General features: G+C 49.2%; 1 protein-coding gene across 1 annotated transcript in view; it reads right to left on the bottom strand.

The window, feature by feature from the left end:
* LOC119955794 (coiled-coil domain-containing protein 183-like) overlaps positions 1-19,953 on the bottom strand; it is a 112,735-nt gene that overhangs the window by 73,435 nt on the left and 19,347 nt on the right. Inside the window, exons 2-3 of the mRNA XM_038782373.1 lie at positions 14,146-14,267; positions 9,355-9,432 (exon numbers count right to left, since the gene is read on the bottom strand). Coding sequence (XP_038638301.1) covers positions 9,355-9,432; positions 14,146-14,267 — 200 coding nt within the window. The remainder of the gene's footprint in view (positions 1-9,354; positions 9,433-14,145; positions 14,268-19,953) is intronic.

Below are 19,953 nucleotides of genomic sequence, written 5' to 3'. Positions count from 1 at the left end.
TTGTAGAAGTCCGCTGGGAACCCGTCGGTTCCCAGTGCCTTCCCCGCCTGCATGGAGCTGATGCTCTCCATGATTTCTCCCAGGTCTATTGGTGCTTTCAGCTCCCCCCCTTCTGTCCTCCCCCACAACTGGCAGTTCCAGTCTGTCTAGGAACTGTTTCATTCCCGCATTCCCGTCGGGGGGCTCGGAGGTCTACAATCCCCAGTAGAAGGTCTTGAATGCCCGATTGACCTCCTTTGGCTCTGTAAGAATTTCTAACATGGTGCTGAAGAAGGAAACCCAGAAGTCCCCAAACCCAGGGCAGGATCAGAATACGTGTGTGTGATGGGCCAAACCCCCAGAGCATCTATACTCGGCATCCGTGAAAATCCAACTCATTCGGGCCCTGACCTATGCACCGTCTTGAATTATATCAGGGTGGGGGGGGGGGCTCATACTTCTCCAGCCATTCCTCAAAACTCAGGAACTTGCTATCAACAAATAGATCACCAAGCTTCGGAAACTCCTCCTCGAAGGGTGAAACCCCGAAGGGTGAATCCAAAACTGCCGGCACAAAACAATGGTTTCCACAGATTGGGAAATAGCACCCAGTTTGACTTGCTGCCTCAAATTGTCCCCAAATTTTCAAGGTTTCTACCACCACCAGATTGGCAGTCCATTTCATTTGGGAAAATGGATGGGGAGCCGTAACCAATGCCCTCAAGATGCACCTTTACAGTCATTCCTCCCCATTCGCATAATGCTAACATGTCGGCCTTTCAACCCCTGCAGACAATGGATATTGGAATACAACCAGCAATGGTGACCTGCCTCCTAGTTGCCGCAGCCCTGGTGGATGCACTGCGGCTGTACTAGCTGGAGCTGCTCGTGGTGGACATTGCAGCAGCAGAGCGTGCCCCAGAGGAACAGGAGGCAGCCACTGGAGAGCCGGCTTTCCAACAGGCCGAGGAAGAGGAGGAGGAGGTGCAAAGGAGGAGGTGCATGAGGCCTTGTGTCCCCATCGCTAAACTGTGCCCTGCACCCGTGCCAACTTAACTGGCATCTACTTTTCTGGCCTTACGGGCCCTAACACTACATCTAGGTGGATCCCCAGAAGGTCCAATCCTGGAGGCTCGCAGCAGTCTCGACCAGTATCTGCATTCTCGCGGCCATGGTGCGTGGGAGTGGACCATCTCCGTCTGGGACTCTGCCACAACACGCTGCAAATGTGCCATCACCTTCTGGGACTGGGCAAACGTTCTCTGGGTTTGTGCCACATCGGCAATGTCTGGCTGAGACTGGGCCACGCTCAGGAGCATCACTACAATATTCAGGTGGCCTGGCACATGGTTGCCTGATAGAGGGCAGCCTGTCCTGGGCCCTGATCGAGGTGTAGAGGAGTATGAGGGACATGGACAGAGTGGATAGGGAGCAGCTGTTCCCCTTAGTTAAAGGGTCAGTTACGAGTTCAAAGTGATGGGTGGGAAGTTTAGGGGAGATTTGAGGAAAATCTTTTTTGTCCAGAGAGTAGTGACGGTCTGGAATGCACTAACTGGGAGGGTGGGAGAGGCCGGTTTCCTCACATCCTTTAAAGTTCCTGGATGAGTATTTGGCACGTCATAACATTCAAGGCTATGGACCAAGTGCTGGCAAGTGGGGTTAGGTGGGCAGGTCAGGGCATCAGTACAGACTCGATGGGATGAAGGGCCTCTTCTGCACTGTAGTATTCTGTGATTCTGATTCTGTGAGCCCCAGGCCATGCTGATCCATGGCTGAAACCCTCGCCCCCAAAGCCTCCACCATGGGCGCCACCCGTGCGGTGTTGGCCTGGGTGGTAGGCATGGCCAGCACCACCTCCTTTTCCTGCACATGGTTGGACTCCTCCAACTGCGCCTGCAGGTGCTGGATGCTCACCGACAACCCCTCATGTAATCCCTGGTTCTGCGACTGCATCTCCACAATCGATGGGATCGTCCATTCCAGAAGCCCGAAACACGTCCGGACGGCAGCGAGTTCCTGGGATGAACCCGCCCTCCAACCATCTGCCCCCTCAGGAGTTCCTACCTTCCACCTGCTGTAGCAGAGCATGTGGGTGATGCGCACCACAAGGTGCCCCAGCAGCTTCTTCACTAAAGTTCCCAACCGAGGTTAAATGGGGTTACTGGGTTACAGGGATGGGGTGGAGGCGTGGGCTTGATTAGGGTGCTCTTTCCAAGGACCGGTGAAGACATGATGGGCTGAATGGTCTCCTTCTGCACTGTAAATTCTATGATTCTATGATTCTATGACTGCTCACAGACACTCTTGTACTCAGCTTGTTTTAACTTGACAGATGCTTCGGTGATTCCCCATCGAAAGCTGGATAAATTATTTTTTTATTCGTTCGTGGGATATGGGCATCGCTGGGCCACCATTTATTGCCCATCCATGAGAGTATTTAAGAGTCAAACACATTGCGGTGGATCTGGAGTCGATCTGGAGTCACATGTAAGCCACACCCAGGTAAGGATGACCAATTTCCTTCCCTAAGGGACATTAGTGAACCAGGTGGGGTTTTACGACATTCGACAATGGTTTCATGGTCAGCCTTGAACCAGATGTTTTTTTTACTGAATTCAAATTTCACCATCTGCCATGGTGGGAATTGAACCTCGGTCCCCAGAGGATGCTACCGGGACTTGATGGTTTGCGTTATAACAAGAGGCTAGATAGACTGGGACTTTTTCCCTGGAGTGTAGGAGGCTTAGGGGTGATCTTACAGAGGTCTATAAAATAATGAAGAGCATAGATAAGGTAGACAGTCAACATCTTTTCCCAAAGGTAGAGAAGTCTAGAACTGGAGGACACAGGTTTAAGGTGAGGGGGGAGAGATATAAAAGGGGCAGTTTCTCATACACAGGGCGGTGAATGTCTGGGACGAGCTGCCAGAAGCAGTAGGAGAGGTGGATACAATTTTATCTTTTAAAAAGCATCTAGACAGGTATATGGGTAAGATGGGTATAGAGGGATATGGGCCAAATGTGGGCAATTGGGACCAGCTGAGTGGTAAAAACTGGGCAACACTGACAAGTTGGGCCGAAGGGCCTGTTGCCGGGCTGTGAACCTCTTTGACTCTAATACCACCACCACGCCACAGCCTCCCGCAAATGATGCTGTCGGAGATTCCCTTTCGATGAAACGGGAAGAGCTGCATTATCTAATGTAACTCGCAAGCTGATCAGATTTAGAAATATCCACGTCCAACACTTTCTCAAAGGCAAATAGAGATGGGCAGCATATGCTGGTCTTGCCTATATGCTAAGAAAACATTTTTTAAAAACTCCTTGTTCTGATGAACCTGGACATTATGAGTTGAAATATTCAGCCCTGTTAATAAAGAACGTAAGATCTAGGAGCAGGAGTAGGCCATCTGGCCCCTCGAGCCTGCTCCGCCATTCAATGAGATCAAGGCTGATCTTTTGTGGACTCAGCTCCACTTTCCGGCCCAAACACCATAACCCTTAATCCCTTTTTTCTTCAAAAAACTATCTGACCTTAAAAACATGTAATGAAGGAGCCTCAACTGCTTCACTGGGCAAGGAATTCCATAGATTCACAACCCTTTGGGTGAAGAAGTTCCTCCTAAACTCAGTCCTAAATCTACTTCCCCTTATTTTGAGGCTATGCCACCTAGTTCTGCTTTCACCCGCCAGTGGAAACAACCTGCCCGCATCTATCCTATCTTTTCCCTTCATAATTTTAAATGTTTCTATAAGATCCCCCCATATCCTTCTAAATTCCAATAAGCACAGTCCCAGTCTACTCAACCTCTCCTCATAATCCAACCCCTTCAGCTCTGGGATTAACCTAGTGAATCTCCTCTGCACACCCTCCAGTGCCAGTATGTCCTTTCTCAAGTAAGGAGACCAAAACTGAACACAATACTCCAGGTGTGGCCTCACTAACACCTTATACAATTGCAACATAACCTCCCTAGTCTTAAACTCCATTCCTCTAGCAATGAAGGACAAAATTCCATTTGACTTCTTAATCACCTGTTGCACCTGTAAACCAACTTTCTGTGACTCATGCACACCCAGGTCTCTCTGCACAGCGGCATGCTTTAATATTTTATCGTTTAAATAATAATCCCGTTTGCTGTTATTCCTACCAAAATGGATAACCTCACATTTGTCAACATTGTATTCCATCTGCCAGACCCTAGCCCAGGGGTGGGCAAACTTTTCCGTGCAAGGGCCACATTCAGAAATTCACAATTTTGAAGGGCCGCATAGTATATGAAGTAAAATAATTACTTCACCCGGTTATGATTCTGGGCGCCTCATATAGAACATAGAACAGTACAGCACAGAACAGGCCCTTCGGCCCTCGACGTTGTGCCGAGCAATGATCACCCTACTCAAGTCAATGTATCCACCCTATACCAGTAAGTAACCCAACAGCCCCCCCATTAACCTTAAAAAAATAATTAAAAATTTTTTTTAAAAAAATTTTAAAAAAAAATTTTTTTTTTTTTTTTTAATGACTTCGTGGGCCGCATAAAGACCTTTGGCAATCTAGTGGGCCCCTTGCTGGTGCGAACACTCAATGAAGCGTGGGAGGGGGGGACTTTGCCCCCGACGATGTCACGGGCGCTGATCTCGTTAATTTTAAAGAAGGACAAGGACCCCCAGCAGTGTGGTTCATACAGGCCCATATCTCTCCTCAACGTGGACGCTAAGGTGCTGACAAAAATCCTGGCCACCAGGATAGAGGACTGTGTGCCAGGGGTTGTGCACGAGAACCAGACAGGTTTTGTGAAGGGAAGGCAGCTGAACACGAATGTGCGGAGATTGCTGAATGTCATTATGATGCCGGCGATTGAGGGGGAGGCAGAGATAGTGGTGGCACTGGATGCGGAGAAGGCCTTCGATAGAGTGGAGTGGGGGTACCTATGGGAGGTGTTGGGGAGGTTTGGATTTGGTGAAGGGTTCATTAGATGGGTAAGGCTGTTATATGAGGCCCCGATGGCGTGCGTGGCTACGAATAGGAGGAGGTCGGAGTACTTCCGGCTTTACCGAGGGACCAGGCAGGGTTGCCCCTTGTCCCCCTTGTTGTTTGCACTGGCAATCGAGCCGCTGGCGATGGCATTGAGAGATTCAGAGAGGTGGAGAGGCTTGGTGCGAGGTGGAGAGGAACATAGGGTGTCGTTGTATGCCGACGACCTGTTACTGTATGTGGCGGACCCGGTGGGAGGGATGCCGGGAGTGATGGAGTTACTAGCCGAGTTTGGGACCTTCTCAGGTTATAAATTAAACTTAGGCAAGAGCGAGGTGTTTGTGGTGCACCCTGGAGACCAGGAGGAAGGAATTGGTAGGCTCCCGCTTAGGCGGGCAGGGGAGAGCTTTAGGTACCTGGGGGTGCAAGTGGCCAGGGACTGGGGGACTCTCCACAAGCATAACTTTACCAGACTGGTAGATCAGATGGAGGAGGAGTTCAGGAGGTGGGACATGCTGCCATTGTCGTTGGCGGGGAGGGTGCAGTCCGTCAAAATGACAGTGCTTCCGAGGTTCTTGTTCCTTTTTCAGTGCCTGCCCATATGTATCCCCAGGGCCTTCTTTAGGAGAGTGACTAGCAGTATTCTGAGTTTTGTGTGGGCACATGGGACTCCGAGAGTGAGGAGGGTGTTCCTGGAGCGAGGAAGGGATGGAGGTGGGCTGGCACTGCCCAACCTTCTGGGGTACTATTGGGCAGCCAATGGGTCAATGGTGCGTAAATGGGTGATGGAGGGGGGAGGGGCGGCGTGGAAAAGAATGGAGATGGCGTCATGTAGAGGTACGAGCCTGGGTGCCATGGTAACGGCACCGTTGCCGCTCTCCCCTAAGAGGTTTACCACGAGCCCGGTGGTGGCGGCGACCCTAAGAATCTGGGAACAATGGAGACGGCATCGGGGGGAAACAGGGGGCTCGATGGAGGCTCCACTGGGTGGCAACCATCGGTTCATCCCGGGGAACACGGATGGGGGATTCAGGGGGTGGCAAAGGACGGGCATCAGCAAATTGAGGGACCTGTTTATTGGCGGGAGGTTTGCGGGCCTGGGGGAACTGGAAGATAAATTTGGCCTTCCCCAGGGGAACATGTTCAGATACCTGCAGGTAAAGGCGTTTGCTAGGCGACAGGTAGAGGGATTCCCTTTGCTGCCCTCGCAGGGGACGATGGACAGAGTGCTTTCGGGGGTGTGGGTAGGAGAGGGGAAGGTGTCTGACATCTATAAGGTAATGCAGGAGGTGGAGGAGTCGTCAGTGGAGGAGCTGAAGGCTAAATGGGAGGAGGAACTCGGGGAGCAGATAGAGGACGGGACTTGGGCGGATGCCTTGGAGAGAGTCAACTCTTCCTCCTCATGTGCGAGGCTTAGTCTCATCCAATTTAAGGTGCTGCACCGGGCCCACATGTCCGGGACTAGGATGAGTAGGTTCTTCGGGGGTGCGGACAGGTGCACCAGATGTTCGGGGAGTCCTGCGAACCACGCCCATATGTTCTGGGCATGCCCAGCACTGGAAGAATTCTGGAAGGGGGCGGCGGGGACGGTGTCGAGGGTGGTTTGATCCAGGGTCAAACCAGGGTGGGGACTCGCGATTTTTGGAGTTGCGGTAGAGCCGGGAGTGCAGGAGGCGAAAGAGGCCGGTGTCCTGGCCTTTGCGTCCCTAGTAGCCCGTCGAAGGATTCTGTTACAATGGAAGGATGCAAGGCCCCCAAGTGTGGAGACCTGGATCAGTGACATGGCGGGATTTATAAAATTGGAAAAGGTCAAATTTGCCCTGAGAGGATCAATACAAGGGTTCTATAAACGATGGCAGCCTTTTCTGGACTTCCTAGCTCAGAGATAGGTAACTGGGTCAATAGCAGCAGCAACCGGGGGGGGAGGGGGGGGGGGGGTGCATTATTGTAGTGTTTATTCTGTAACTTTATAGTGTGTTAATTTGCGTTGTTGTTAAAATGCTGGGTTGTTCATGGGGATGGGGCGAATGTATATGATTGTTAATATTATTGTTATTTTCGGTATTTTACTAAGGTGCGTCAATGTTGTATAAAATCAAAATTTCTCAATAAAAATTATTTAAAAAAAATAAATAAATAAAGACCTTTGGCGGGCCGCATGCGGCCCGCCGGCCGTAGTTTGCCCACCCCTTCCCTAGCCCATTCACTTAACCTATCCAAATCCCTCTGCAGACTTCCAGTATCCTCTGCACTTTTCGCTTTACCACTCATCTTAGTGTCATCTGCAAACTTGGACACATTGCCCTTGGTCCCCAACTCCAAATCATCTATGTAAATTGTGAATAATTGTGGGCCCAACACGGATCCCTGAGGGACACCACTAGCTACTGATTGCCAACCAGAGAAATGTTTGTCTGATGTCAGACCTCCTGAGCCTTTCCAGCATTTTGTGATCTTTAGTTAGAACACAGAACATAGAACAGTACAGCACAGAACAGGCCCTTCGGCCCTCGATGTGCCGAGCAATGATCACCCTACGCAAACCCACGTAACCCGTATACCCGTAACCCAACAATCCCCCCATTAACCTTACACTACGGGCAATTTAGCATGGCCAATCCACCTAACCCGCACGTCTTTGGACTGTGGGAGGAAACCGGAGCACCCGGAGGAAACCCACGCACACACGGGGAGGACGTGCAGACTCCACACAGACAGTGACCCAGCCGGGAATCGAACCTGGGACCCTGGAGCTGTGAAGCATTGATGCTAACCACCATGCTACCGTGAGGTCCCGTAAGTTCTTGTCGACCTCCCCTTTCCCTTCCCTCATCTCTCTCCAACTGGTTCCCTGAAGTGAAATTTGACCATCTCGTTTCTTGACTCACTACTGAAGGTTGGATACTTGCAGTGAGGGACGATGCACACAAACCGCTTTGTGCCAAAGCTTGCTGCAGTTTATCGAATCACCAATATAATAGGCCAACTATCGCGGTTCACTCTGGTTTCTGCAGATTTACTGAAACATCAGAATAAAAGCGACACAATGGCGCAGTGGTTAGCACTGCTGCCTCACAAATCCAGGGTCCCAGGTTCAATTCAAAGCCCTGGGTGACTGTGTGTAGTTTGTACAATCTCCCCATGTCTGCGTGGGTTTCCTCCGGGTGCTCTGGTTTCCTCCCACAGTCCAAAGATGTGCAGGTTAGGTGGATTGGCCATGATCAATTGCCTCTTAGTGTCCAAAACGGATAGGGAGGGTTACTAGATTATGGAGATAGGGAGCGGGCCTGGGGTGCTCTTTCAGAGGGTCGGTGCAAACCTGATGGGCTGAATGGCCTCCTTCTTCACTGTAGGGGTTCGATGATTCTAAGAACCGCAGTGAAACCTGGTCTTACACTCTTAGTCCATTGACAAGTGAAAAATACTGACACATCACAACTGTCCGAAATATTTCACAACGTAAAAGATATAACAGGCACCTTGAAACAATGGACAGACACACCTTTATGTACAAAGCCCCATTTACCCAGGGTAACTTGACTTGATAAACTAGTGCACATTTGCAAGGACCTGGTGGGTTATGTGAGAGAGTGTTGTCAGTTTCTTCTTAGTACAACCCAGAATAGAGGCAAGTCATCTCTCCCCTGAATTTGGCTTTGGTCACTTTTTCATAGTCTATTGAACTTCTCCAACAGTGTCCTTTATGTTTATTGGTAAATTTATAAAGTGATAACCAGGAGCGGATTATTTTACAATTGTTAATGCTTTAGCATAGGTGTCAGCTTTCGTTAGTATCCACTATGCCAGTTGCTGGTAAATCAAAATGAATCCAAAGTTAAATAAAGATCACACCTGAAATGCTGAGACCCTGATTCCCCAACAGCATCTCACACAACAAGGGACAGGAGGATTGGATAGATGCCTGAAAAGCAAAGATTTTGTGGAAAGAGCAGGGAGTGGGACGATTTTGATGTCTGTTTCAGAGAGCTATACAGTGGGGCAGTGAGTGGATTGACTGTCTTCTCCACTGTATGATTCTATGAGATTAGATTGAAATAGTGAACGTGGGGAGTCACTGCAGCACCTTATTCTCAATGCTTTTGCTTTCAATACTCATTGCAACAGTGACAACACAGGAGTGCCGTCACCCCCAATAGCCACCCCGTCCCCTCCTCACGTGCCCTCATCTCCAATCTATACACCCTGTGAGGCAGGCCCTATCCTCGGAGTACAGTCTTTGAATTGCCATCAAATCGACTAGTTCATTATTTGGGCAGTCGGAACAGGGGCTGGATGATGGTGCACCAGATTTAATTTAAGTGCCTGCCCAAGTTATATTGAATCTCTGGAATGACATTATGCACTGCTGTGTGGATTCAAACTGTCCGCTTTAAATACCTCAATTGTTGCTTTTGCTAAACAGAGTTTCAAATCCTTTCGGTCTTCACATTCTCGAGCAATTGCGTTCTCAACTACCTGTTGGGAAAGTAGATGAAGTGAGGCAAGAAGCAGACACGTGCTGAAAACGGCCTCAATCTTAACAAACATACCAGACTTTCAGATAATCAAAAGTGACAAAGCCCACAGATGCTATTAAAAACTACAAATACATTCAGTCTCCCACATCACAGCATTGGAATAATTTCATTGCCCTGCAGCAGCCCACACTGCTTCCACTGTAGCCACCTGGGGTGGCCACGTCCAGATTCCAAAATGGACATTCGCAAAGAGTTCAGGGAAAATTGGACAGTACTGTGAAAACAAGCAGGTGCAAGGTTTCCTGTGGATTGGAACTTGCAGATCCCAGACAGAACTGAAACTACAAGCCATTAGCATAGTAATGAGCTATCTCTGGGGACAAAAGAGAAACATTTAAACAATCGGTACCAGGGCAGACTCCCCGGCGCCAGTGGAGACTAAAACAAAGGCAGGCCAATGGTTACCTAGGGCCCGCCCAGCGATCGAGGAATGGCCCCTTTATTGGAGAGAATCGATACAAATGATTGGGACATGGTCCAATTAATTGGGACCAAGTTCAGGAACCGCCCAGAAAGGCGCGAAACCCTTTGGGGTATAAAACAGAGTCCCCAAGGTCAGAGTGCTCTCTTAAGAACTCTTGAACTCTTCACCTTCACCTTGGCATTTGGCTCTCAGCGACGAGAGGCCCGCCAAGCACCAGCCAAGTAAGTCTAAGGTCAACGCACGCTACGAGATAGACGCTCCTAGCTACTGTTCTATACCAGTTCGAAGCCAGCAGTATCAGAACCGGACAACGGCCATTGTTCCTCTGACTGAGTGGGCGCCCGAAGCTAAGTATAGGCTTTTAGTAGTAGTTGTAGTTTAGTGAGTAGAGTTTGTGCATGAGTAATAATTGACTGTGTGTATAAATAAATGTACATTGATTTCAAACTTACTAACTGGTGTATCGAGTTATTGATCAGTATTCGGTTTTGAACCTTGTGGTGGTATCAGAAAGATACCTGGCGACTCTTGAGCAAAGGTAATTAAAACAGAGCAAATTAAGGAAAGCATAACGAGCAACACCACCTTCAGAGGCACACTGGGACACACAGCTCACAAATTAATAGCTTTGCCTAGTTCGCTGTTCCAACCCAATTGTCAGCCTGAAGGATGAATCCCTCACTCACAGCAGCCCAATCGTTCTCACAGATGGAACTTTGACAAGTATGAGAAGATAAGCAGGGCAGTTGGAAAGTTCCAGTTTGTTGTACTGAACCAGAGTGTAAGGGTTCTTCCTGTTTATTCCCCTATTTCCCCATTGATTTATTTTTGTTGATCCTCCAACAGCAATTGATATTTATCTCGTGTGTCCCCGGGAACAGCCCATAGAGCACAGTGTCCTGTGTCACAGAACTGGTCGGGATGAACCTTGACAAAAAACATATTTTTCCAGCTCTTCTTTGCAAAGGCAGGGGAGGTGGACAATGGTGTCTTCCCCACCACAGTCACCTAGACGGCAGCCGTACGGATGGGGTGAGACTCTCGGTGTCAAGGAAGGATCTGACAGGGAGGATAGAACATAGAACATAGAACAGTACAGCACAGAACAGGCCCTTCGGCCCTCGATGTTGTGCCGAGCCATGATCACCCTACTCAAACCCACGTCCACCCTATACCCGTAACCCAATAATCCCCCCCTTAACCTTACTTTTTAGGACACTACGGGCAATTTAGCATGGCCAATCCACCTAACCCGCACATCTTTGGACTGTGGGAGGAAACCGGAGCACCCGGAGGAAACCCACGCACACACGGGGAGGACGTGCAGACTCCGCACAGACAGTGACCCAGCCGGGAATCAAACCTGGGACCATGGAGCTGTGAAGCATTTATGCTAACCACCATGCTACCGTGCTGCCCAATCTTTCTCATTACCAGCCAAGCTGGTGCCTGTTTGAAAGTTCTGATGATGAGGCATTCTACCAGATGACTTTGACATGTCTGCTCAGGGAAACATGGAACAGGATCCGCCATCTCCTTTACCCACAGGGCCACGAGGGGGTTACGTGCAGACCACAGGATCCACCATCTCCTTTATCCGCAGGGCCACGAGGGGGTTACGTGCAGACCACAGGATCCACCATCTCCTTTATCCGCAGGGCCGTGAGGGGGTTATGTGTGCAGACCACAGCCTGATGGATGAGGTGAAAGGTGTTTTTCTACATCAGCAACAGCAGTGTAGCCAGATTGATCCTTTGCGTGTTGCAAAGACAGGTGGAAACACAGCAGGTAGTGACACTTGGTGTTCATGTACCAAGGATCTACACACAGCACAATGCAGCCACAAACACAGGATGAGAGCGGTGTTGGGCATGTTTTTTACCCTTTTATGTCGAGGTTTGTACATCATGTCCCTGTGAACGCAGTCCACTTTCAACCTCCAAGTGGCTCTGTGATCCCCACATTGTAGGAGTGCGGAATAACCAGTCCTGCGCCATGTACAGCGACACCAATTCACCACCATCTCCTTGCTTTCACAGTCAATGCCACCAGATACAAATTCCCAAGATTCCACTTGCCTTTTCACACACTTTCCAACTTTAATAAAACTGTAGGTATCCAGGTCTCCTTGCTCATTCAATAGAGTTAAACATTTCATATTTCAAAGATGTTTCCCTTTCCAACTTACAAAATTTATAATTACATATTGTTGTGTACTGAACTGCAGCTGCTACCTCTCTGCCCAACCCACCAGCTTACAACATATTGCAACCTATCACTGTCCTCACCAGAATTCACTCTCTCACCCCAATTTGGTGTCAGCTGAGAATTTTAATATTATTCTTTAAATCGCAATAGGAAGATGGTTCTGGATATGTTAAGAGTGTTCTCCTCTCTCTCTCAACCTGGAAGACCTCAAGCCACATTTCTCCAACTCCCATTACCACTGCATTGACTTTCCATTCCACCCACAAACTCCCTCCCCATCCCTAACAGCCCCTCCCCCTCCAACCCTCCACCACCATCTATATCCCCAGGCAGTGCCTGCCCCATTTCTCTTCACTCCATACTATTGGATTTGTGCCATAAAGTCTTCTGGCATTTTGTCAACTCCAGAACTGCATTTTTTTATCCAATGGCTGGTTTAGCTCACAAGGCTAAATCGCTGGCTTACCAAGCAGGCCAGCAGCACGGTTCGATTCCCGTACCAGCCTCCCCGGATAGGCGTCGGAATGTGGCGACTAGGGGCTTTTCACAGTAACTTCATTGAAGCCTACTCGTGACAATAAGCGATTTTCATTTAATTTTTCAGTTCATTTCATTTGTTCAAAGCAGAGTGGAAGGTAAAGGGTGGGTGGGTGGGTGGGGTGATGAATTGGGTAGCTCTTCCAAAAATCCTGCATTGGTACTGAATTTCTTTGCTGTCTGATTCAGGAATGATATAAGCAGAGTACATCAGCTAGCCTTTGAGAAATACACGTCACCTGCCATGAATAAATGAGCTGTGTGTGCTTCATCCTGAATTCCAGAGTCTATGCAGCTAAAATCTGCAGAGTTGTGGTAGGTACCAATGTAAATAAGATGTTACCTCCACCAGTCTTCCAGGGAGGAGGTTACTGTACTTCAAACACCTCTGCATTAAGTGGGACTCAGCTTCATGGGGAGCAGGTGGGCAGGTGGGTAGGTGGGATTGAGGTACAGGGGACAGGGTGGGTAGGTAGGATATAGAGCTATGGGGAGAAGGTGGACAGGAAGGATTGAGGGATATGGGGAGGTGGGATTGAGAGATATGGGGAGCAGGTGGATAGGTAGGATTGGAGGATATGGGGAGGTGGGATTGAGCGACGTGGATAGAGGGTGTAGGTAGGTAGGACTGAGGGATAAGGGGTGGGCTTTAGGTACATGGGGAGAGGGGGTAGGTGGGATTGAGGAACATGGGGAGGTGGACTGAGGGTCAATGGGGAGGTGGATAGGCTGGGTGACACAGTGATTAGCACTGCTACCTCATAGTGCCAGGGACCCGGGTTTGATTCTGGCCTTGGGTGACTGTGTGGAGTTTGCACGTTCTCCCCGTGTCTGCGTAGATTTCCTCCGGGTGCTCCCAGAGTCAAAACATGTGCAGGTTAGGTGGATTGGTCATGCTACATTGCCCCTTAGTGCCCAAAGGTGCACAGGGTAGGTTATAGAACAGTACAGCACAGAACAGGCCCTTTGGCCCTCAATGTTGTGCCGAGCCATGATCACCCTACTCAAACCCACGTATCCACCCTATACCCATAACCCAACAACCCCCCCCCTTAACCTTACTTTTTAGGACACTACGGGCAATTTAGCATGGCCAATCCACCTAACCCGCACATCTTTGGATTGTGGGAGGAAACCGGAGCACCCGGAGGAAACCCACGCACACGGGGAGGACGTGCAGACTCCGCACAGACAGTGACCCAGCCGGGAATCGAACCTGGGACCCTGGAGCTGTGAAGCATTTATGCTAACCACCATGCTACCGTGCTCCTTTATGGGGATAGGGTGGGGTGGACATGGGCCATTGGAGGGTCGGTGTATACTTGATGGGCCAAATGGCTGCCTCCTGCACTGCAGGGATTCTATGAGGTGGGATTGAGGGATATGGGGTGGGTAGGTGGGATTGATTGAGTATGAAAAGGTAGTTGCTGAATTTCATAATCTTTTCCTGTTCCTCACAGGTGTTGTGGCAAATACACTCACCCGGTCAGCTTTATGGAACTTGATACTCTCCTGCATCACCTCCTTGCGCATGTGCCCGATTTTCTCGGCATTTTGTGCTATCTCTTTCTCTGCTGTTTGGTAATAAGCATTCTTGTACTTCTCTGAAAATCAATTCAACAGCACAAATGGATCAGCTCTCTAGTTGTGGAGAAGTCTAGAATGTTGTGTCCCATAATAATGTGAAGCAAATACACACTAATAAATCAGAGAATGCTCCTTTGTTTAAAAGGCATTGAACCTGCACAGCACATGAAAAACTAACATGAGAGTTAGAAACTACAAAGGGAATTGTGTATATTAAATGGAACAAGGAGAGACTGAGGAATATAGTTTGTGTACAGCGGTACAGGGTGTAGTCAGGAGGCAAAGTGAAGAGTTAACGGGCACGATTTAGCGACTATGCCACGCCCAACTTGGTGATGCAACGAGCCAGTGAATCTCGTGAGAGGCCTCTCACAGGATTCGCGACCCCGTAGACGTCTCGTGAGATTCATCTGAACTTCGTGATCTGAATCTCACCCTCGCTGGGCAAGACTCAGATCAGCATATCTAAATGAGCCTTACGGGCCAGGGTACCAGTACTGGGGTGCCCGGGTGGCACTGCCAAGGGTCGTGGCCTGAGAGAAGATGGGGGAGCAGTGGAAGGGCAGGTATAAATTGGCCTTAAAGGTTGGGAGGGTTAAGTGTGGGGCTTATGAAAAGGGGGGGGGGCAAAAGAGGAGTGGGGAGGCCTGAAAAGGTGTTGGGGGATTATGCCCCATGTGTGCGAGGGGGGGTGACAGTGACATGGGGGGGGGGGGGGGGGGTGTGAGTGGGACGCTCGAGCACACTTGGAGATCAGGGACCCTTTCAAAATGATCTCTGAACAGCTGGTCTCGCCGAGTTCAGCTCCCCACTGCTGAAAAACGTTCCAAGTGTGGGCTTGACCGGGGAGAAATTCCCCACGTTCCCAAAAGTCAATAGCGGTGTGGATCTCACCCTAAAAGCCACCGAAGCACACGGCAAAATGATTCTTCAGAATATTTTGTTTAAATTGCGTGTTAAATGTGAGGTTGGGACTGGGGGAGGAGGCTGTACGATATGACCAGTAACGAGAGTGAGGAGTGAGAGTGTTTGAAAAGGTGCCGGGTATGACCAGCAGAGTGACAGTAAGGGTGTTTGATTAGAAATTCCTCAAATGGTGGGTTCATTTACAGCAGTGGCAGGGAACACTCCCTGCCAGGCATGTATTTGAAAACTAAACCCAAGGCATAAAGAATTGACACAAGTCTCTGTCCAGCTCACAATTGACCCGAGTCTCAGCTCATGTGTCTCTTTACAGCACACTGTGGTGGCACTGTTTCCCAGTACCACATTGACCCTTGCTATGCCAGATAGCCTCACCACCCCAAGTCTTTACATTAGAATCGTGCTGCCCCTTCTTCCCCCCCTCCGCCCTTCCCCTCAAGTCCCTAGAATTGTGCTGCCCCTTCTCCCCCCCCCCCTCCACCTCCCTCATGTCTCTAACTTTATGAATTACAATCTGGTTGCCTGACCATTTTTCCAGATCTCATACTGGTCACAATTAGAGGAGTGTTGGCTCTGTTGATTGGGAGTGACTTTGCTCTGTAGATTGTGCTTCTATCACTTGATTTGTCTTTTTCCGATTCATATTTCCTGCTCCTTAGATAGATAGAGATAGAGAAATACAGCACAGAACAGGCCCTTCGGCCCACGATGTTGCGCCGAACTTTTGTCCTAGGTTAATCATAGAATTTTGGACAATTTGTCATGGCCAATCCACCCAACCTGCACATCTTTGGACTGTGGGAGGAAACCGGAGTACCCGGAGGAAACCCACGCAGTCACGGGGAGGATGTGCAGACTCCACACAGACAGTGACCCAAGTCGAAATCGAACTTGGGACCCTGGAGCTGTGAAGCAATTGTGCTATCCGCAATGCTACCGTGCTGCCCTTAAGAAGTTAACCTACACTCCCTTATTCTACCCTAATCCAAGTACCTATCCAATAGCCGTTTGAAGGTCCATAAATTTTCCGACTCAACTACTACCACAGGCAGTGCATTCCATGCCCCCACTACTCTCTGGGTAAAGAACCTACCTCTGACATCCCCTCTATATCTTCCACCATTTATCTTAAATTTATGTCCCCTTGTAATGGTGTGTTCCACCCGGGGAAAAAGTCTCTGACTATCTACTCTATCTATTCCCCTGATCATCTTATAAACCTCTATCAAGTCGCCCCTCATCCTTCTCCGTTCCAATGAGAAAAGGCCCAGCACCCTCAATCTTTCCTCGTATGACCTACTCTCCATTCCAGGCAACATCCTGGTAAATCTCCTCTGCACCTTTTCCAAAGCTTCCACATCCTTCCTAAAATGAGGTGACCAGAACTGCACACAGTACTCCAAATGTGGCCTGACCAAGGTTTTGTACAGCTGCATCATCACCTCACGGCTCTTAAATTCAATCCCTCTGCTAATGAACGCTAGCACACCATAGGCCTTCTTCACAGCTCTATCCACTTGAGTGGCAACTTTCAAAGAACAATGAACATAGACCCCAAGATCTCTCTGCTCCTCCACATTGCCAAGAACCCTACCATTAACCCTGTATTCCGCATTCAGATTTGTCCTTCCAAAATGGACAACCTCACACTTGTCAGGGTTAAACTCCATCTGCCACTTCTCAGCCCAGCTCTGCATTCTATCTATGTCTCTTTGAAGCCGACAACAGCCCTCCTCACTATCCACAACTCCACCAATCTTCGTATCATCTGCAAATTTACTGACCCACCCTTCAACTCCCTCATCCAAGTCGTTAATGAAAATCACAAACAGCAGAGGACCCAGAACTGATCCCTGCGGTACGCCACTGATAACTGGGCTCCAGGCTGAATATTTGCCATCCACCACAACTCTCTGTCTTCTATCGGTTAGCCAGTTTGTTATCCAACTGGCCAAATTTCCCACTATCCCATGCCTCCTTACTTTCTGCATAAGCCTACCATGGGGAACCTTATCAAATGCCTTACTAAAATCCATGTACACTACATCCACTGCTTTACCTTCATCCACATGCTTGGTCACCTCCTCAAAGAATTCAATAAGACTTGTAAGGCAAGACCTACCCCTCACAAATCCGTGCTGACTATCCCTAATCAAGCAATGCCTTTCCAGATGCTCAGAAATCCTATCCCTCAGTACCCTTTCCATTACTTTGCCTACCACCGAAGTAAGACTAACTGGCCTGTAATTCCCAGGGTTATCCCTATTCCCTTTTTTGAACAGGGGCACGACATTCGCCACTCTCCAATCCTCTGGTACCACCCCTGTTGACAGCGAGGACGAAAAGATCATTGCCAACGGCTCTGCAATTTCATTTCTTGCTTCCCATAGAATCCTTGGATATATCCCGTCAGGCCCGGGGGACTTGTCTATCCTCAAGTTTTTCAAAACGCGCAACACATCTTCCTTCCTGACAAGTATCTCCTCAAGCTTATCAGTCTGCTTCACGCTGTCCTCTCCAACAATATGGCCCCTCTCATTTGTAAATACTGAAGAAAAATACTTGTTCAAGACCTCTCCTATCTCTTCAGACTCAATACACAATCTCCCGCTACTGTCCTTAATCGGACCTACTCTCACTCTAGTCATTCTCATATTTCTCACGTATGTGTAAAAGGCCTTGGGGTTTTCCTTGATCCTACCCGCCAAAGATTTTTCATGCCCTCTCTTAGCTCTCCTAATCCCTTTCTTCAGTTCCCTCCTGGCTATCTTGTATCCCTCCAGCGCCCTGTCTGAACCTTGTTTCTTCAGCCTTACATAAGTCTCCTTCTTCCTCTTAACAAGACATTCAACCTCTCTTGTCAACCATGGTTCCCTCACTCGACCATCTCTTCCCTGCCTGACAGGGACATACATATCAAAGACACGCAGTACCTGATCCTTGAACAAGTTCCACATTTCACTTGTGTCCTTCCCTGACAGCCTATGTTCCCAACTTCTGCACTTCAATTCTTGTCTGACAGCATTGTATTTACCCTTCCCCCAATTATAAACCTTGCCCTGTTGCTCGCACCTATCCCTCTCCATTACTAAAGTGAAGGTCACAGAATTGTGGTCACTACCTCCAAAATGCTCCCCCACTAACAAATCTATCACCTGCCCTGGTTCATTACCAAGTACTAAATCCAATATGGCCTCCCCTCTGGTCGGACAATCTACATACTGTGTTAGAAAAGCTTCCTGGACACACTGCACAAACACTACCCCATCCAAACTATTTGATCTAAAGAGTTTCCACTCAATGTTTGGGAAGTTGAAGTCGCCCATGACTACTACCCTGTGACTTCTGCACCTTTCCAGAATCTGTTTCCCAATCTGTTCCTCCACATCTCTGCTGCTATTGGGGGGCCTATAGAACACTCCCAACAAGGTGACTGCTCCTTTCCTATTTCTAACTTCAACCCATATTACCTCAGTAGGCAGATCCCCCTCGAACTGTCTTTCTGCAGCTGTTATACTATCTCTAATTAACAATGCCACCCCCCCACCTCTTTTACCATCCTCCCTAATCTTGTTGAAACATCTATAACCAGGGACCTCCAACAACCATTTCTGCCCCTCTTCTATCCAAGTTTCCGTGATGGCCACCACATCGTAGTCCCAAGTACCGATCCATGCATTAAGTTCACCCACCTTATTCCTGATGCTTCTTGCATTAAAGTATACACACTTCAACCCATCTCCTTGCCTGCAAGTACTCTCCTTTGTCATTGTTACCTTCCCCACTGCATCACTACGTGCTTTGGCGTCCTGACTATCGTCTACCTTAGTTGCTGGACTACAGATCCGGTTCCCATTCCCCTGCCAAATTAGTTTAAACCCTCCCGAAGAGTACTAGAAAACCTCCCCCCCAGGATATTGGTGCCCCTCTGGTTCAGATGCAACCCGTCCTGCTTGTACAGGTCCCACCTTCCCCAGAATGCGCTCCAATTATCCAAATACCTGAAGCCCTCCCTCCTACACCATTCCTGCAGCCACGTGTTCAACTGCACTCTCTCCCTATTCCTAGCCTCGCTATCACGTGGCACCGGCAACAAACCAGAGATGACAACTCTGTCTGTCCTGGCCCTTAACTTCCAGCCTAACTCCCTAAACTTGTTTATTACCTCCACACCCTTTTTCCTACCTACATCGTTGGTACCAATGTGCACCACGACTTCTGGCTGCTCACCCTCCCCCTTCAGGATCCTGAAGACACGATCAGAGACATCCCTGGCCCTGGCACCCGGGAGGCAACATACCTTTCGGGAGTCTCGCTCGCGACCACAGAATCTCCTATCTATTCCCCTAACCATTGAATCTCCTATTACTATTGCTTTTCTATGCTCCCCCCTTCCCTTCTGAGCCCCAGAGCCAGACTCAGTGCCAGAGACCTGGCCGCTGGGGCCTTCCCCCGGTAGGTCATCCCCCCCAACAGCATCCAAAACAGTATACTTGTTTTGAAGGGGAATGGCCACGAGGGATCCCTGCACTGTCTGCCTGTTAGTTTTCTTTCCCCTGACTGTAACCCAACTACTCATGTCCAGTACCTTTGGTGTGGCTACCTCCCTGTAACTCTTCTCTATGACCCCCTCTGCCTCCCGGATGATCCAAAGTTCATCCAGCTCCAGCTCCAGTACCTTAACACGGTCTCTGAGGAGCTGGAGTTGGGTGCACTTCCCGCAGGTATAGTCAGCGGGGACACCGGTGGTATCCCTCACCACCCACATCCTACAGGAGG

This window comes from Scyliorhinus canicula, chromosome 21 (genome assembly GCF_902713615.1).
Source record: "Scyliorhinus canicula chromosome 21, sScyCan1.1, whole genome shotgun sequence".
Taxonomy (NCBI): Eukaryota; Metazoa; Chordata; class Chondrichthyes; order Carcharhiniformes; family Scyliorhinidae; genus Scyliorhinus; species Scyliorhinus canicula.
Note: the sequence above shows the minus strand (reverse complement) of the source record. Positions and strands in the feature narration are given on the sequence as shown.